At 49.7% G+C, this 17,470-nt stretch overlaps 1 protein-coding gene across 3 annotated transcripts in view; it reads right to left on the reverse strand.

Moving 5' to 3' along the window:
- The window catches only part of NSMCE2 (NSE2 (MMS21) homolog, SMC5-SMC6 complex SUMO ligase), a 461,402-nt gene that overhangs the window by 425,816 nt on the left and 18,116 nt on the right, over window positions 1-17,470 (reverse strand). For all 3 annotated transcript variants that reach the window (XM_063921296.1, XM_063921298.1, XM_063921299.1), the window contains one exon: window positions 7,039-7,185. In XM_063921296.1, coding sequence (XP_063777366.1) covers window positions 7,039-7,177 — 139 coding nt within the window. In that variant the 5' untranslated portion in view covers window positions 7,178-7,185. The remainder of the gene's footprint in view (window positions 1-7,038; window positions 7,186-17,470) is intronic.

The raw sequence follows: 17,470 nt of genomic DNA on the forward strand, positions 1-17,470 counted from the left end.
ACAATCAGGGCCACAATATGTACCCACATAACCACCCCAACCAGAACCCCCCTGTCCCAGAACACAGTTATCCATCGTATTCTCGAGGCCACTACTATTAACCCCCTTATCCATAACCCCAACCCCACCCCTAACCCGACCCTTAATATTTCATCTCCAGAACACAAAATCTATAGGCAACTGCCATAGTCTGTCTTTGGAATGTATATTTGTCATTTTCGTTGACATTTTTGTGCTGTTATGGGCCACAATTTTCATGTTCGGGTGTGTGTGTGGGGGGGGGGGGGTTGTGTTGGAAAGGTGCAGACCCGGGATGTCTCGGCTCCAAATGCTGGTGTGAAAGGTGCCAACCCGGGAATGTCCCTGCATGAGCCTGTGGCAGAATTCCCGGGTTTTGCCCCTGCATTTCTGGTGTGAAAGGGGTATTAAAGTAAGTAGTAATTTATACCAAGAACGGGATTTGGCCTTTAGGTACACCATTAGAGGCTGGACATTCATGCCAAAATAATGCAAAAGGGAATTACTAAATCCAAAGCCTAAGTACTAACATTTATCCACCTAGCAAAGGGGAAGAGTTATCAAAGGGGGATCTGGCAAGAACCCATAAGGGGACGTATGTGGGATTCATTCCAATTGGCTTTTAAGCCAGAAAAGGTAGCAAATGTAGCCATAGGTTGAAGGACAACTACCATAGATGAAGAATAATTGGATAAAAAGAGCAAAAAGGTCCTCTGCATAGAGAGAAACGTTATCTTCTCTATTTCCCATCCTAAGTCCAGCAATATCTGGATGAGCCCACAGCAAGCAAGCAAGCCAGGGGTTCTATAGCTAGGGCAGAGGGGGCAGGAGACAGGGGGAAACCCTGCCTGGTACCTCTAGCTACAGGTGAAGAGAGGCCAGATACATCCATTAACAGACAGTCTGGCACAAGGAGCATGGTATAATCATTTCACCCATTGTATGAACATGGGGCCTTTTCCAAAACCCTTCATGACCTCCCATAGAAATGGACACTCCACGGAGTCAAAAGCCTTAGTGGCGCCAAGGAGACAATAGCAGAGGAGGACTCGACACCATGAGAGGCCTGAATGCGACTGAAGAGTCGTCTAATAGTGACTGTGGTAGACTGTCTGGGTGGACTACGCTAGTTATTACCTTATTTAACCTGATAGCCAGAATGTTTGCCAATATATTGGCGTCATTAGGAATCAAAGATATAGGGGAGTAGGAGTCGGGCAGTCTCGGAACCTTACCAGGCTTGGGCAATGCTATTATCAAAGCTTCTGACCTGGATGATGGAAACAACCCTTCTGCATAGAATTTGTTATATTAATCAAGCAAATGAGGAACCAGTACCATAGCATGTTTTTTATAGAGCTCCACTGGGATGCCATCTAGCCCCAGAGACTTGCCCACCGGGAAGGATCCAATAGCTGCTGCCACGTCCTCCACCAAGAACGTAGCATCCAATAACTTTGCATCATCCGGAGACAAAGAAGGCAAGCCAATAGCTTTAACACAAGCCATCAATCAGGCCTGACTAGAAGACAACCTCCAGGAGTAAACCGGTTTAAAATAGGATAGGAACACCACAGTAATGTCAGGGGTATTGGACACTACTGAACCGCTATCATCCATGATCTCATCCACTTTGTTTGGGGGATTTTCAAAAGTAACCAGACTGGCCAAGTAACTACTCCACCTGTCTCCGTGCATGTAATCGGAGTGTGACTAGAACAGCAAGCTACAACTGGCTCTATCCTGCAAGTGTGTCATCCAGGCAGCCTGAGAAGCCAGCCATGGGAGCCTGGAGGACTCAAGACCATTGTTCAAATGGCTTTTTCCACACCAACTCAACACAGTTTTCAAACTGACTATTTAGGTATAATAAATGCTGTCATTGGTGTAACGAAAACCCAAAATCTTAGGCTGATATGTTTAACGGTTTTGAAGATAGATGCCTTTAAAGCTGCAATTTTTTAATGAAAAATGTGCTATTAAATTTATTTTTTTTTATTATTGTATTTGCAGCTCACCTAATTGAGCTAGAGAGTTGGATAAGGTCATATGATATACTAGGTGCTTCATCGCGCCCTACGGGCGCTCTTCACACCGTCGCAAGGGGCTACGCCCCCTTAACCCTTGCATGCCTTTCTGGGGTTCAATATTTGTGTTATATGGAGTATCACCTGCATTCCTTTGTTAGTGGTTAAATATTGCACAATGAAAGGGTGTGCGATGGTGAAGGAGGCGCAGCCCCTTGCGACGGCGTGAACAGCACCTGCAGGCCACAATGTACAGAATGTAGCGGGTGCGGGGGGTACTGCGGATGGTGTCTGTAGATGCTGCGGATGGAGGGGGGGCGGAAGTGGGGGTGGGGCCCGGATGGGGAAGGGTTGGGAGGTGCTGCGGGTGGGGGAGGGGCAGAGGAGTGGGGGATGCAGATGGGGGAGGGGTCCGGAGGCACTGCAGGTGGGGGAGGGGCAGGGGTGCCATGGGTGGGGGAGGGGCAGGTGTGGGGATGTTGCAGATGGGTGAAGGGTTCCGGAGGTGCTGTGGGATGGGAAGGAGCGGGAGTGCCACTGGTGGGGTAGGGGTCCGTAGGCGCCATGGGTAGGGGAGGGGCAGGTACGGGTGTTGCGGCAGATGGGGAAGGAGGTCCGGAGGTGCTGCAGGTGGTGGTGGGGCAGGTGCGGGGGTGCCATTGGTGGGGGAGGGGTGGGTGAGGGGGGGACCGCGGATGGAGGAGGGTGTCTGCAGATGCTGCGGGTGGAGGGGGGCAGGTGTGGGGGAGACATATAAGGGGGGTGAATGGTGGAGGGGGCCTGGAGATTGGTGAAGGGGCGGAGGAGTGGGAGCCGCGGGTGGTGTAGGGGGTCTGGAGGCACAGCATGTGGGGGAGGGGTGGAGTGCCGCATGTGGTGGAGGGGAAGGTGCGGAGGTGTGGTGCATTGGGGAGAGGTCTGGAGGTGCTGCGGGTACTGTACCTGCCAAAAAGGTAGTTGGAGGGTATGCAGTAACAGGGCCAGGACAGGGGTGACAGGGTCAGAACAGGGTTGACTGGGCCAGGACAGGGGTGACAGGGTCAGAACAGGGGTGACAGGGTCAGAACAGGGGTGACAGGGTCAGAACAGGGGTGACAGGGTCAGAACAGGGGTGACAGGGCCAGAACAGGGGTGACAGGGCCAGGACCTGGGCGACGGGGCCAGGACAGAAATGACAGGGACAGGATAGGGGTGACAGGGTCAGTGTAGGGGCGGCAGGACCAGGACAGGGGTGTCAGGGCCAGTATAGGGTTGACAGGGCAAGCACAGGGGTGACAGGGCCAGGATAGGGGTAGCAGGGCCAGCATAAGGGTGACAGGGCCAGGATAAGGGTGAAAGGGCCAGGATAAGGGTGAAAGGGCCAGGATAAGGGTGGCAGGTCAAGGCCAGGGGTTACAGGGACATGACAGAACACAGGGCACGGGAGAGATTGGTATTAGGGACAGAACAGTGGTGACAGATAGATGTGTCTTACCGGAGTCACTGCTGCTGGCTGCTGCTGTTCCACTCCAACCTGTTGGCATCTGCTGCTGGTGGAGACTTGGCATGGCTGACTCTCTTAGGCTGTATTCCTGCTTCCTCTGCCCGTCCGTATCACTCCCCCCCCCCTCAGTCACACACCGCAGACCTCGCGCAGCTGCCGGGCACTGTGGTAAGGTGAGACTGGGAGTGACTGGTTAGCCCCCAGGAGATGCTGCGGCTGGAGGGAGGAGGGGGTCATAGCATGCACGTGGCGCGGACCTCACGGCTGCTGGGCACTATGGTAAGGGGAGACTGGGAGTGACTGGTTAGCTCCCAGGAGACGCTGATGCTGGAGGGAGGAGGGGGTCAGAGCCTCCAAGCAGCGCGGACTTCTGCAGCGCTACCCGCCGGCTAAAGTGTGTGAAGGAGCTGGGCGCAACTCACTGCGGGTGGCAGCGCTGCAGCTAGCGGTGGGGTCGCAGGGGCTGGAGATAACAGAGGCAGTACGGAAAGTGCACAGCGGCTGGTGACCCACAAAACTACAGCTAAGAAGCGTGGAGTGTGCCAGAATGTGACGCTCCTCCCTGCCAGAGAGACCCTGCTGAGTATGCTGATGTGGGGGTCAAGTATGGCATACCCCCTCACACACCCCCATACCTCCCAAATGTCCCAATTTTCGCGGGACAGTCCCAGTTTTTGGGGTCTGTCCCGCTGTCCCACCCGCGGGTCGCAGTGTCCTGCGGTGGGGGGGGGGGGGGAGCAGTTGGAAAGCTCCTGTACTCGCTGTTCTGCTTAGCAGAGCAGCGGTGAATAGTGGAGACAGGGGGAGAGGGGGCATCAGGGGGTACAGATTAAGGGGGGGCTCCAGCAGCAGAGCCGGATTAAGGGGGGGGGGGGGGGGGGGCAGGCGGTACGTACCGTTGGCCCCACAGTTTTAGGGGGCCCCCTGGCTGGAGTAACTCTGTCCCAGCTCAGAAGCTCCCCCCCCCCCGTCCTGCCAGCAACAGCGGCAGCATTGTGCTACAGTCAGCACACGCTGCTGCGTGTTGGCAGGTCTGTGGTGTTACAGGGAGGCAGCAGTCTCCCTGCTTTCTTCTGCCTGTGCGGGTGTGTAGGGGGGAGCGACCACCTCCTCTGGATTTAGCCCTAGCTGAGAGGCCAAAATACCATTAAAAAAAAAAAATATCCCGGAATTTGCATAATGGGGCGTGGCCTCGCGTCCCGCGATTAGGCCACGCCCCCAAACCACAGCAGGCACAGCAATGAGATAGGGCTCCCCTGTCTCAAGTACCCTGTGCCCCCAGGACTCATAATCAGCCCCTGGGGGCATGCCAGCAGCTCACAGAGCGCTGGGCATGCCCCCTCACTGACGAAAACGGGGCCCTCCCGCGAAGCCACGCCCCCGTGTGTGTGTGTGTGTGTGTGTGTGTGTGTGTGTGTGTGTGTGTGTGTGTGTGTGTAAGCTGGGAGGTATGCACCCCTGCCTGTGCCATGTCCATACTATCTGCTTCTGCAGCTGCTCCTAGTGTCCTATAGATTTGGCCAGATCTGTGACTCATTTGACTAACTCCGCCCACTGTTGTGACTCCGCCCAGCATTAGCAAATGAATCACAAGATCACAGATCTGGGCTATTACATAGGAGATAACAGCAGTAGGTTTCCATAATTAAAAATTATTTTACATTTTCCAAAAACAAAATTTATATTTCCCTCAAAAAGCCAATATTTCAAATTTTTGAAAAAAAGCTCATTAATGAATTCCAAAAAAGTTTACAATTTTGGGATTGTGATGGGATCACATGCTATAAGAGCTTTCATTTTTGAGTGATTCATGAAAATTTTATTGCAAAATCAACAAATATTTTTTTCAGATCACTACATTAGGAATGCACGTTGTGTGCAGGGATGAGATTCTACAGACAGTGCCTGCTCCCACTTCTGTGCAGGTGCATAAACGCAAGTGGAAAGATACAGCATGTGGAAAGATACTTCATTTGTGTTGAATGGGCCCGCCTTTTACATTTTCCTGGACCAGGGACAGGATAGATTTGGGTGGGCTTTAAATAGTGAAGAAAGCCCATTGGTTACTCAGTTACGCCCACCCAAACCTAACTGTTTCTGGACTGTTTGATTGCAAGGGTGACATACATGCTTCTTAAATTTACCCTCTCTTTCTCTTAGTATTTATCAAAGACAATCAGTGGTTTTGGTCTAAGACCCCCTCCCCCCCCCCCCCCCCCTTCTTTGTGCATTGATTAAACTTTAAAACTGCATTTCCACTGTGTTGCCACCATATAATTATTTTCTCTTCATTCTCCTTTCTTCTTTCCTTTCTTTGTAAACCTCCCTTTCTCTGGTCTCTTTCTTTTTCCATATAACTGTGTGCCCTCTCATCCAGAATGTGCAAACAGTCTCTGTAATGATTAAACAACAGAGCCATACATGTACAATACTCTGGAAAGCACATGTACACTGTTTAGTGGAAAATAATACTCTCTCATCCATCAGATTACTGCCATCCTTCACTGGATATGCCCAATCTCAACCCATCTTGGAAAATAATCAGTGACAGGCCTGATCAGTACCTGGATGGGAGAACCCCCTGAGAATACCAGGTGCGGTAACTCTCACGGGTTGGATAAGCAGAAGTAAAATTCCACATCTTCTCCGAGAGACTTCTCTCTCATTTTTCTTTCCTTTGCCTCTATGGCATTTGTATTGAATAATCATCATTATTGTTTTTGAGGCCTTGGATACGGAAAGAGGTCCTCTCTAAGTATCACCTGTTATGTTTATACAAAATTCAGACATTACCACACTGCAAGTTGTCATACTGGATTATACAGTCTGCTAGGGTAATATACTGCATAACCCCTTACGCTCTGAGTATTCTGCTGAACACCATTCTGAATAAAATTCCTAACTGGGACACGTCTATTAACTCTTCAGCAGATACGGATTACGGACGACAAGGGCAACAAATGTTTTTTACCTGAGGTATTTGCCCAGGAATAACAGGATACATAACCAGTGTTTTTGTATACATCATTTGTCTTTTTCTGTTGTGGCATAATACATTCATTGTATACCTTTACCTGTACCAAAAATGGTGTTTAATGGTCTGTGAATTAAGAAACATTAGGTTAACACAGACTACACCACGTTATATTATTTAACATTTTCACCTTGCCTTATTCAAGTCATCTCTCATTTAATTGACACACACCACAGCTGAAAGGTGCATGTGTACATGTAAACGTCATATTTCTTTAGATACCATTAATCACTTTTTGCCTAAGAAAAACGGATACCTTTTATAACTGACTCAGGGTGCACCGACTATTAAATATTACAGTATATCACTGTTCATCTTTTTCAATTGTCGGTTAGTGGACATACACTCCTGTGTGAGCTTTGTTCACTTATTAACCCTTGTGCGGAACTGAAACACCCCCTCTGTGTCACAGCAAAGTTGGATGAAACATTAGAAATATAAGATCCAGGGAGAAATGACAAAACCACACAACTTACAGCCTGTCTGAAGAAGATCTAGCGCCACTCCTGCTGTAGTGTCCATCCCTGTGTCTATATAGGTATGGCAACCCTTCAGGGATGAGAGGGACGAGTCCACAGAGGAGAAGGAGATCAGCGATGCAGCACGACCAGACATGTTGTTCTCTAATAAAAGTAACACATCATTTAGAATTAGTCATATTTACCTCTGTGTATTCTATACTACAGGAACCTGCCAGAGCAGTCCTGCCATACATCCGCTGCACTAACACTGCCCCCTTCTGGTAGATAAAAATAATTGAAATTTAATACCTACCGGTAATTCCTTTTCTCCTAGTCCAGGGGTTCTCAAACTCGGTCCTCAGGACCCCACACAGTGCATGTTTTGCAGGTAACCCAGCAGGTGCACAGGTGTATTAATTACTCACAGGCACATTTTAAAAGGTCCACAGATGGAGCTAATCATTTCACTTGTGCAAAACATGCACTGTGTGGGGTCCTGAGGACCGAGTTTGAGAACCTGTGTCCTAGTCCGTAGTGGATACTGGGGTCTTGTACTTTAGTACCATAGGGGTCTAGATCGGGTCCACTGGAGCCTGGCACTTTAAAACCGAGAGAGAGAGAGAGAGAGAGAGAGAGAGAGAGAGAGAGAGAGAGAGAGAGAGAGAGAGAGAGAGAGAGAGAGAGAGAGAGAGAGAGAGAGAGAGAGAGAGAGAGAGAGAGAGAGTGTGTGTGTTGGCTCCTCCCCCCTATGCCCCTCCTACCAGACTCAGCCTAGAAAAACTGTGCCCGAGGACACAGACATAATTATGAGAGAAGAGAGAATATAACACCGGTGAGGCAACAAGCCAACACACAACCATAAATGAAAGGAGGGCGCTAACCAGAACAGAGGATAGCAACACCAACCTAACCAGGATAGCACAGCTATCCCAACAACATAACGGGACCGCAACGCCGGTGCAACCAAACACTTACACAGGTAAGCAGGAACGAAGCAATGAGGCGGGCGGCCTGTATCCACTACGGACTAGGAGAAAATAAGAATTTACTTACCGATAATTCTATTTCTCGTAGTCCGTAGTGGATGCTGGGAACTCCGTAAGGACCATGGGGGATAGCGGCTCCGCAGGAGTCTGGGCACATCTAAAGAAAGCTTTAGGATCACCTGGTGTGCACTGGCTCCTCCCCCTATGACCCTCCTCCAAGCCTCAGTTAGGATACTGTGCCCGGACGAGCGTACACAATAAGGAAGGATTTTGAATCCCGGGTAAGACTCATACCAGCCACACCAATCACACTGTACAACTTGTGATCTGAACCCAGTTAACAGCATGATAATAGAGGAGCCTCTAGAAAAGATGGCTCACTACAGCAATAACCCGAATTTTTTTGGTAACAATAATTATGTACCAGTATTGCAGACAATCCGCACTTGGGATGGGCGCCCAGCATCCACTACGGACTACGAGAAATAGAATTATCGGTAAGTAAATTCTTATTTTCTCTGACGTCCTAGTGGATGCTGGGAACTCCGTAAGGACCATGGGGATTATACCAAAGCTCCCAAACGGGCGGGAGAGTGCGGATGACTCTGCAGCACCCAATGAGAGAACTCCCGGTCCTCCTCAGCCAGGGTATCAAATTTGTAGAATTTTACAAACGTATTTGCTCCTGACCAAGTAATTGCTCGGCAAAGTTGTTAAGCCGAGACCCCTCGGGCAGCTGCCCAAGATGAGCCCACCTTCCTTGTGGAGTGGGCATTTACAGATTTTTGGCTGTGGCAGGCCTGCCACAGAATGTGCAAGCTGAATTGTACTACAAATCCAACGAGCAATCGTCTGCTTAGAAGCAGGAGCACCCAGCTAGTTAGGTGCATACAGGATAAACAGCGAGTCAGATTTCCTGACTCCAGCCGTCCTGGAAACATATATTTTCCGGGTCCTGACAACGTCTAGCAACTTGGAGTCCTCCAAGTCCCTAGTAGCCGCAGGCACCACAATAGGTTTGGTTCAGGTGAACGCTGAAACCACCTTAGGGAGAAACTGAGGACGAGTCCTCAATTCCGCCCTGTCCGAATGGAAAATCAGATAAGGGCTTTTACAGGATAAAGCCACCAATTCTGACACGCGCCTGGCCCAGGCCAGAGCCAACAGCATGACCACTTTTTCTGTGAGATATTTTAACTCCACAGATTTAAGTGGGTCAAACCAATGTGACTTTTGGAACCCAAAAACCACCTGGAGATCCCAAAGTGCCACTGAAGGCACAAAAGGAGGCTGTATATGCAGTACCCCTTTAACAAATGTCTGAACTTCAGGGACTGAAGCTAGTTCTTTTTTGGAAGAAAATTGACAGAGCCGAAATTTGAACCTTAATGGACCCCAATTTCAGGCCCATAGATACTCCTGTTTGCAGGAAATGTAGGAATCGACCCAGTTGAATTTCCTCCGTCGAGCCTTACTGGCCTCGCACCACGCAACATATTTTCGCCAAATGCGGTGATAATGTTTTGCGGTTACATCCTTCCTGGCTTTTATCAGGATAGGGATGACTTCATCCGGAATGCCTTTTTCCTTCAGGATCCGGCGTTCAACCGCCATGCCGTCAACGCAGCCGCGGTAAGTCTTGGAACAGACAAGGTCCTTGCTGGAGCAGGTCCCTTCTTAGAGGTAGAGGCCACGGATCCTCCGTGAGCATCTCTTGAAGTTCCGGTAACCAAGTCCTTCTTGGCCAATCCGGAGCCACTAATATAGTGCTTACTCCTCTCCATCTTATCAATCTCAGTACCTTGGGTATGAGAGGCAGAGGAGGGAACCCATACACTGATTGGTACACGCACGGTGTTACCAGAGCATCTACAGCTATTGCCTGAGGGTCCCTTGACCTGGCGCAATACCCGTCGAGTTTTTCCCAACGGTTTATAATCATGTGGAAGACTTCTGGGTGAAGTCCCTACTCTCCCGGGTGGAGGTCGTGCTGAGGAAATCTGCTTCCCAGTTGTCCACTCCCGGAATGAAAAATGCTGACAGTGCTATCACATGGTTTTTCGCCCAGCGAAGAATCCTTGCAGCTTCTGCCATTGCCCTCCTGCTTCTTGTGGCACCCTGTCTGTTTACGTGGGTGACTGCCGTAACGTTGTCCGACTGGATCAACACCGGCTGACCTTGAAGCAGAGGTCTTGCTAAGCTTAGAGCATTGTAAATGGCCCTTAGCTTCAGGATATTTATGTGAAGTGATGTCTCCAGGCTTGACCATAAGCCCTGGATATTCCTTCCCTGTGTGACTGCTCCCCAGCCTCGCAGGCTGGCATCCGTGGTCACCAGGACCCAGTCCCGAATGCCGAATCTGCGGCCCTCTAGAAGATGAGCACTCTGCAACCACCACAGGAGGGATACCCTTGTCCCTGGTGACAGGGTTATCCGCTGATGCATCTGAAGATGCGACCCGGACCATTTGTCCAGTAGGTTCCACTGGAAAGTCTTGCGTGGAATCTGCCGAATGGGATTGCTTCGTAGGAAGCCACCATTTTTACCCAGAACCCTTGTGCATTGATGCACTGAGACTTGGTTCGGTTTTAGGAGGTTCCTGACTAGCTCGGATTACTCCCTGGCTTTCTCCTCCGGGAGAAACACCTTCTTTCTGGACTGTGTCCAGGATCATCCCTAGGAACAGAAGACAAGTCGTCGGAACCAGCTGCGATTTTGGAATATTGAGAATCCAATCGTGCTGCCTCAACACTACCTGAGATAGTGCTACACCGATCTCCAACTGTTCCCTGGATCTTACCCTTATCAGGGAATCGTACAAGTAAAGGATAACTAAAATTCCCTTCCTTCGAAGGAATATCATCATTTCGGTCATTACCTCAGTAAAGACCCGGGGTGCCGTGGACCATCCCTACGGCAGCGTCTGAACTGATAGTGACAGTTCTGTACTATAACCTGAGATACCCTTGGTGAGAAGGGTAAATTTTGACATGAAGGTAAGCATCCTTGATGTCCCGAGACATCATGTAGTCCCCTTCTTCCAGGTTTGCAATCACTGCTCTGAGTGACTCAATTTTGAATTTGAACCTCTGTATGTAAGTGTTCAAAGATTTTAGATTTTAAAATCGGTCTCACCGAGCAGTCTGGCTTCGGTACCACAATAGTGTGGAATAATACCCCGTTCCCTGTTGCAGGAGGGGTACCTTAATTATCACCTGCTGGGAATACAGCTTGTGACTGGCTTCCAAAACTGCCTCCCTGTCAGCGGGAGACGTCGGTAAAACAGACTTTTGGAAACGGCGAGGGGAATACGTCTCGAATTCCAATTTGTACCCCTGAAATATTACCTGAAGGATCCAGGGGTCTACTTGCGAGTGAGCCCACTGCGCACTGAAATTCATTGAGAACGGGCCCCCACCGTGCCTGAACTTGTAAAGCCCTAGCGTCATACTGAGGGCTTGGCAGAGGCGGAAAAGGGTTTCTGTTCCTGGGAACTGGCTGATCTCTGCAGCCATTTTCCTCTCCCTCAGTCACGAGCAGAAAAGAGGAACCCTTTTGTCCGCTTGCCAACCAGGACTGCGCCTGATAATACGGCGTCTTATTTTGAGAGGCGACCTAGGGTACATCCCCTTTTTTAAGGCAATACTTCCAAATGCCGTTTGGAATCCCTGACCACTTTACTGGTAGAATACAACGCACTTATACTTGATGCCAGTCGGCAAATATTCCGCTGTGCATCATGCATATATAGAAATGCATCTTTTAATTGCTCTATAGGCAATAATATACTGTCCTTATCTAGGATATCAATATTTCCAGTCAGGGAATCCGACCACGCCAACCCAGCACTGCACATCCAGGCTGAGGCGATTGCTGGTCGCAGTATAACACCAGTATGTGTGTAAATACATTTTAGGATACCCTCCTGCTTTTTATTAGCAGGATCCTTAGGCGGCCATCTCAAGAGAGGGTAGAGCCCTTGTTCTTACAAGCGTGTGAGCGCCTTATCCCCCGTAGGGGGTGTTTCCCAACGCACCCTAACCTCTGGCGGGAAAAGGTATACTGCCAATAACTTTTTAGAAATGATCAATTGTTATCGGGGGGAAACCCACGCATCATCACACACCTCATTTTATTTTTCAGATTCAGGAAAACTACAGGAAGTTTTTCCTCACCAAACATAATACCCCTTTTTTGGTGGTATTCATATTATCAGAAAAGTGTAAACATTTTCCATTGCCTCAATCATGCAATGTGTGGCCCTATTGGAAATCACGGCTGTCTCTTCACCGTCGACACAGGAGTCAGTATCCGTGTCGGCGTCTGTATCTGAGGTAACGGGCGCTTTAGAGCCTCTGTATGAGACGTCTGGACATGCACAAGCTGGGTAGCCGGCTGTCTCATGTCAACCACTGTCTTTTATACAAAGCTGACACTGTCACGCAATTTCAACAGTACATCCACTCAGGTGTCGACCCCCTAGGGGGTGACACTATTACAGACACTCTACTCCGTCTCCACATCATTTTTCTCCTTATACATGTCGACACAAACGTACCGACACACAGCACAAACACAGGGAATGCTCTGATAGAGGACAGGACCAACTAGCCCTTTGGGGAGACAGAGGGAGAGTTTGCCAGCACACACCAGAGCGCTATATATATACAGGGATAACCTTATATAAGTGTTTTTCCCTTTATAGCTGCTGTATTGTTTATACTGCGCCTAATTTGTGCCCCCCTCTCTTTTTTAACCCCTTTCTGTAGTGTAGTGACTGCAGGGGAGAGCCAGGGAGCTTCCCTCCAACTGAGCTGTGAGGGAAAATGGCGCCAGTGTGCTGAGGAGATAGGCTCCGCCCCTTTCTCGGCGTCCTTATCATCCGTTTTTCTGTATGTTTTGGCAGGGGTTAAATGCATCCATATAGCCCAGGAGTTATATGTGATGCATTTATTTTAGCCATATAAGGTTTTTATCGATTTATTGCGTCTCAGGGCGCTGCCCCCCCAGCGCCCTGCACCCTCAGTGACCGGAGTGTGAAGTGTGCTGAGAGCAATGGCGCACAGCTGCGGTGCTGTGCGCTACCTTATCTGAAGACAGGATCGTCTTCTGCCGCCGATTTTCCGGACCTCTTCGCTCTTCTGGCTCTGTAAGGGGGCCGGCGGCGTGGCTCCGGTACCCATCCAGGCTGAACCTGTGATCGTCCCTCTGGAGCTAATGTCCAGTAGCCAAGAAGCCCAATCCACTCTGCACGCAGGTGAGTTCACTTCTTCTCCCCTTAGTCCCTCGATGCAGTGAGCCTGTTGCCAGCAGGTCTCACTGAAAATAATAAACCTAAACTAAAACTTTCACAAAGAGCTCAGGAGAGCCCCTAGTGTGCACCCTTCTCGTCGGGCACAGAAATCTAACTGAGGCTTGGAGGAGGGTCATAGGGGGAGGAGCCAGTGCACACCAGGTGATCCTAAAGCTTTCTTTAGATGTGCCCAGACTCCTGCGGAGCCACTATCCCCCATGGTCCTTACGGAGTTCCCAGCATCCACTAGGACGTCAGAGAAAAGGAATTACCGGTAGATATTAAATTCCTATTTTCTCCTACGTCCTAGTGGATACTGGGGTCTTGTACTTTAGTACCATTGGGTAGTCCCAAAGCTCCCAAACGGGTGGGAGGGTGCCGAGACCCCTGCAAAACTGCCTGACCAAACTGCAGGTCATCCTTGGCCAAGGTATCGAACCTATAGAATTTGACAAATGTGTTCGAACCAGACCAAGTGGCAGCTCGGCACAATCGTAGGGCCGATACACCCCGGGCAGCCACCCAGGAAGATCCCACCAACCTTGTTGATTGGGCCTGAATAGACGTCGGAAAGTGCAGAGTCGCCGAAGTATATGCCTGTTGAATGGTCAACCTGAGCCAGCGAGCAATAGATTGCTTAAAACCCGGCCGACCAATCTTGGTGGCATCATAAAGGACAAACATCGAGACAGATTTCCGATAACGGGCCGCCCTTATGACATAAATCTGCAAGGCCCTGACAACATCCAAGGACTCAGGACCAACGGAAGCATCAGATAACACAATAGGTTGATCCACATGAAAGGCTGACACCACTTCAGGTAAAAACTGAGGACGGGTCCTAAGATCCGCTCTGTCTTCATGAAATATCAAATACAGGATAAGGCCCCCAACTGATAGCATTGGCGTCTGCCAGACGTGTCTAACAACATCATCTTCTTCCAGGTGAGAAATCTTTACTCCACCATATGTAAGGGTTCAAACCAGTCCGATTGGAGAAAGGACAGAACCACATTGGAGGTCCCACGAAGCCGTGGGAGGTACAAAGGGCGGTTGCAAATGAAGAACTCCTTTCAGGAAAGTTTGTACTTCATGCAACACGGCAAGTTGTTTCTGGAAGAAAATAGAGTGCAGAAATCTGAACTTTGATGGAGCCTAACCGTAGGCCCATATCTACTCCCGCTTGCAGGAAAAGTCGAAAACGACCAATTCTAAATTCCATGGGAGAAACCTTTCTACCCTCACACCAGGAAAATAAGAATTTACTTACCGATAATTCTATTTCTCGTAGTCCGTAGTGGATGCTGGGGACTCCGTAAGGACCATGGGGGGGGAATAGCGGCTCCGCAGGAGACTGGGCACATCTAAAGAAAGCTTTAGGACTATCTGGTGTGCACTGGCTCCTCCCCCTATGACCCTCCTCCAAGCCTCAGTTAGGATACTGTGCCCGGACGAGCGTACACAATAAGGAAGGATTTTGAATCCCGGGTAAGACTCATACCAGCCACACCAATCACACTGTACAACTTGTGATCTAAACCCAGTTAACAGCATGATAACAGAGGAGCCTCTAGAAAAGATGGCTCACTACAGCAATAACCCGATTTTTTTGGTAACAATAACTATGTACCAGTATTGCAGACAATCCGCACTTGGGATGGGCGCCCAGCATCCACTACGGACTACGAGAAATAGAATTATCGGTAAGTAAATTCTTATTTTCTCTAACGTCCTAAGTGGATGCTGGGGACTCCGTAAGGACCATGGGGATTATACCAAAGCTCCCAAACGGGCGGGAGAGTGCGGATGACTCTGCAGCACCAAATGAGAGAACTCCCGGTCCTCCTCAGCCAGGGTATCAATTTTGTAGAATTTTACAAACGTATTTGCTCCTGACCAAGTAGCTGCTCGGCCAAGTTGTAAAGCCGAGACCCCTCGGGCAGCCGCCCAAGATGAGCCCACCTTCCTTGTGAAGTGGGCATTTACAGATTTTTGGCTGTGGCAGGCCTGCCACAGAATGTGCAAGCTGAATTGTACTACAAATCCAACGAGCAATAGTCTGCTTAGAAGCAGGAGCACCCAGCTTGTTGGGTGCATACAGGATAACAGCGAGTCAGATTTCCTGACTCCAGCCGTCCTGGAACATATATTTTCAGGGCCCTGACAACGTCTAGCAACTTGGAGTCCTCCAAGTCCCTAGTAGCCGCAGGCCCCACAATAGGTTGGTTCAGGTGAAACGCTGAAACCACCTTAGGGAGAAACTGAGGACGAGTCCTCAATTCCGCCCTGTCCGAATGGAAAATCAGATAAGGGCTTTTACAGGATAAAGCCCCCAATTCTGACACGCGCCTGGCCCAGGCAAGGGCCAACAGCATGACCACTTTCCATGTGAGATATTTTAACTCTACAGATTCAAGTGGTTCAAACCAATGTGACTTTTGGAACCCAAAAACTACATTGAGATCCCAAGTGCCACTGGAGGCACAAAAGGAGGCTGTATATGCAGTACCCCTTTTACAAACGTCTGAACTTCAGGGACTGAAGCTAGTTCTTTTTTGGAAGAAAACTGACAGGGCCGAAATTTGAACCTTAATGGGCCCCAATTTCAGGCCCATAGACACTCCTATTTGCAGGAAATGTAGGAATCGACCTAGTTGAATTTCCTCCGTCGGGCCTTACTGGCCTCGCACCACGCAACATATTTTCGCCAAATGCGGTGATAATGTTTTGCGGTTACATCCTTCCTGGCTTTGATCAAGATAGGGATGACATCATCCGGAATGCCTTTTTTTTTTTTTTCCTTCAGGATCCGGCGTTCAACCGCCATACTGTCAAACGCAGCCGCGGTAAGTCTTGGAACAGACAGGGTCCTTGCTGGAGCAGGTCCCTTCTTAGAGGTAGAGGCCACGGATCCTCCGTGAGCATCTCTTGAAGTTCCGGTTACCAAGTCCTTCTTAGCCAATCCGGAGCCACGAATATAGTGCTTACTCCTCTCCATCTTATCAATCTCAGTACCTTGGGTATGAGAGGCAGAGGAGGGAACACATACACTGACTGGTACACCCACGGTGTTACCAGAGCGTCTACAGCTATTACCCGAGGGTCCCTTGACCTGGCGCAATACTTGTCGTTTTATAAACATGTGGAAGACTTCTGGGTGAAGTCCCCACTCTCCCGGGTGGAGGTCGTGCTGAGGAAGTCTGCTCCCCAGTTGTCCACTCCCGGATGAATACTGCTGACAGTGCTATCACATGATTTTCCGCCCAGCGAAGAATCCTTGCAGCTTCTGCCATAGCCCTCCTGCTTCTTGTGCCACCCTGTCTGTTTACGTGGGTGACTGACGTGATGTTGTCCGACTGGATCAACCCCGGCTGACCTTGAAGCAGAGGTCTTGCTAAGCTTAGAGCATTGTAAATGGACCTTAGCTTCAGGATATTTATGTGAAGTGATGTCTCCAGGCTTGACCCTGAGCCCTGGATATTCCTTCCCTGTGTGACTGCTCCCCAGCCTCGCAGGCTGGCCTCCGTGGTCACCAGGACCCAGTCCTGAATGCCGAATCTGCGGCCCTCTAGAAGATGAGCACTCTGCAACCACCACAGGAGGGACACCCTTGTCCTTGGTGACAGGGTTATCCGCTGATGCATCTGAAGATGCGACCCGGACCATTTGTCCAGCAGGTCCCACTGGAAAGTTCTTGCGTGGAATCTGCCGAATGGGATTGCTTCGTAGGAAGCCACCATTTTACCCAGAACCCTTGTGCATTGATGCACTGAGACTTGGCTCGGTTTTAGGAGGTTCCTGACTAGCTCGGATTACTCCCTGGCTTTCTCCTCCGGGAGAAACACCTTTTTCTGGACTGTGTCCAGGATCATCCCTAGGAACAGAAGACACGTCGTCGGAACCAGCTGCGATTTTGGAATATTGAGAATCCAATCGTGCTGCCGCAACACTACCTGAGATAGTGCTACACCGACCTCCAACTGTTCCCTGGATCTTACCCTTATCAGGGAATCGTCCAAGTAAGGGATAACTAAAATTCCCTTACTTCGAAGGAATATCATCATTTCGGCCATTACCTTGGTAAAGACCCGGGGTGCCGTGGACCATCCATACGGCAGCGTCTGAACTGATAGTGACAGTTCTGTACCATAAACCTGAGGTACCCTTG

The sequence above is a fragment of the Pseudophryne corroboree genome, chromosome 5 (genome assembly GCF_028390025.1).
Source record: "Pseudophryne corroboree isolate aPseCor3 chromosome 5, aPseCor3.hap2, whole genome shotgun sequence".
NCBI lineage: Eukaryota > Metazoa > Chordata > Amphibia > Anura > Myobatrachidae > Pseudophryne > Pseudophryne corroboree.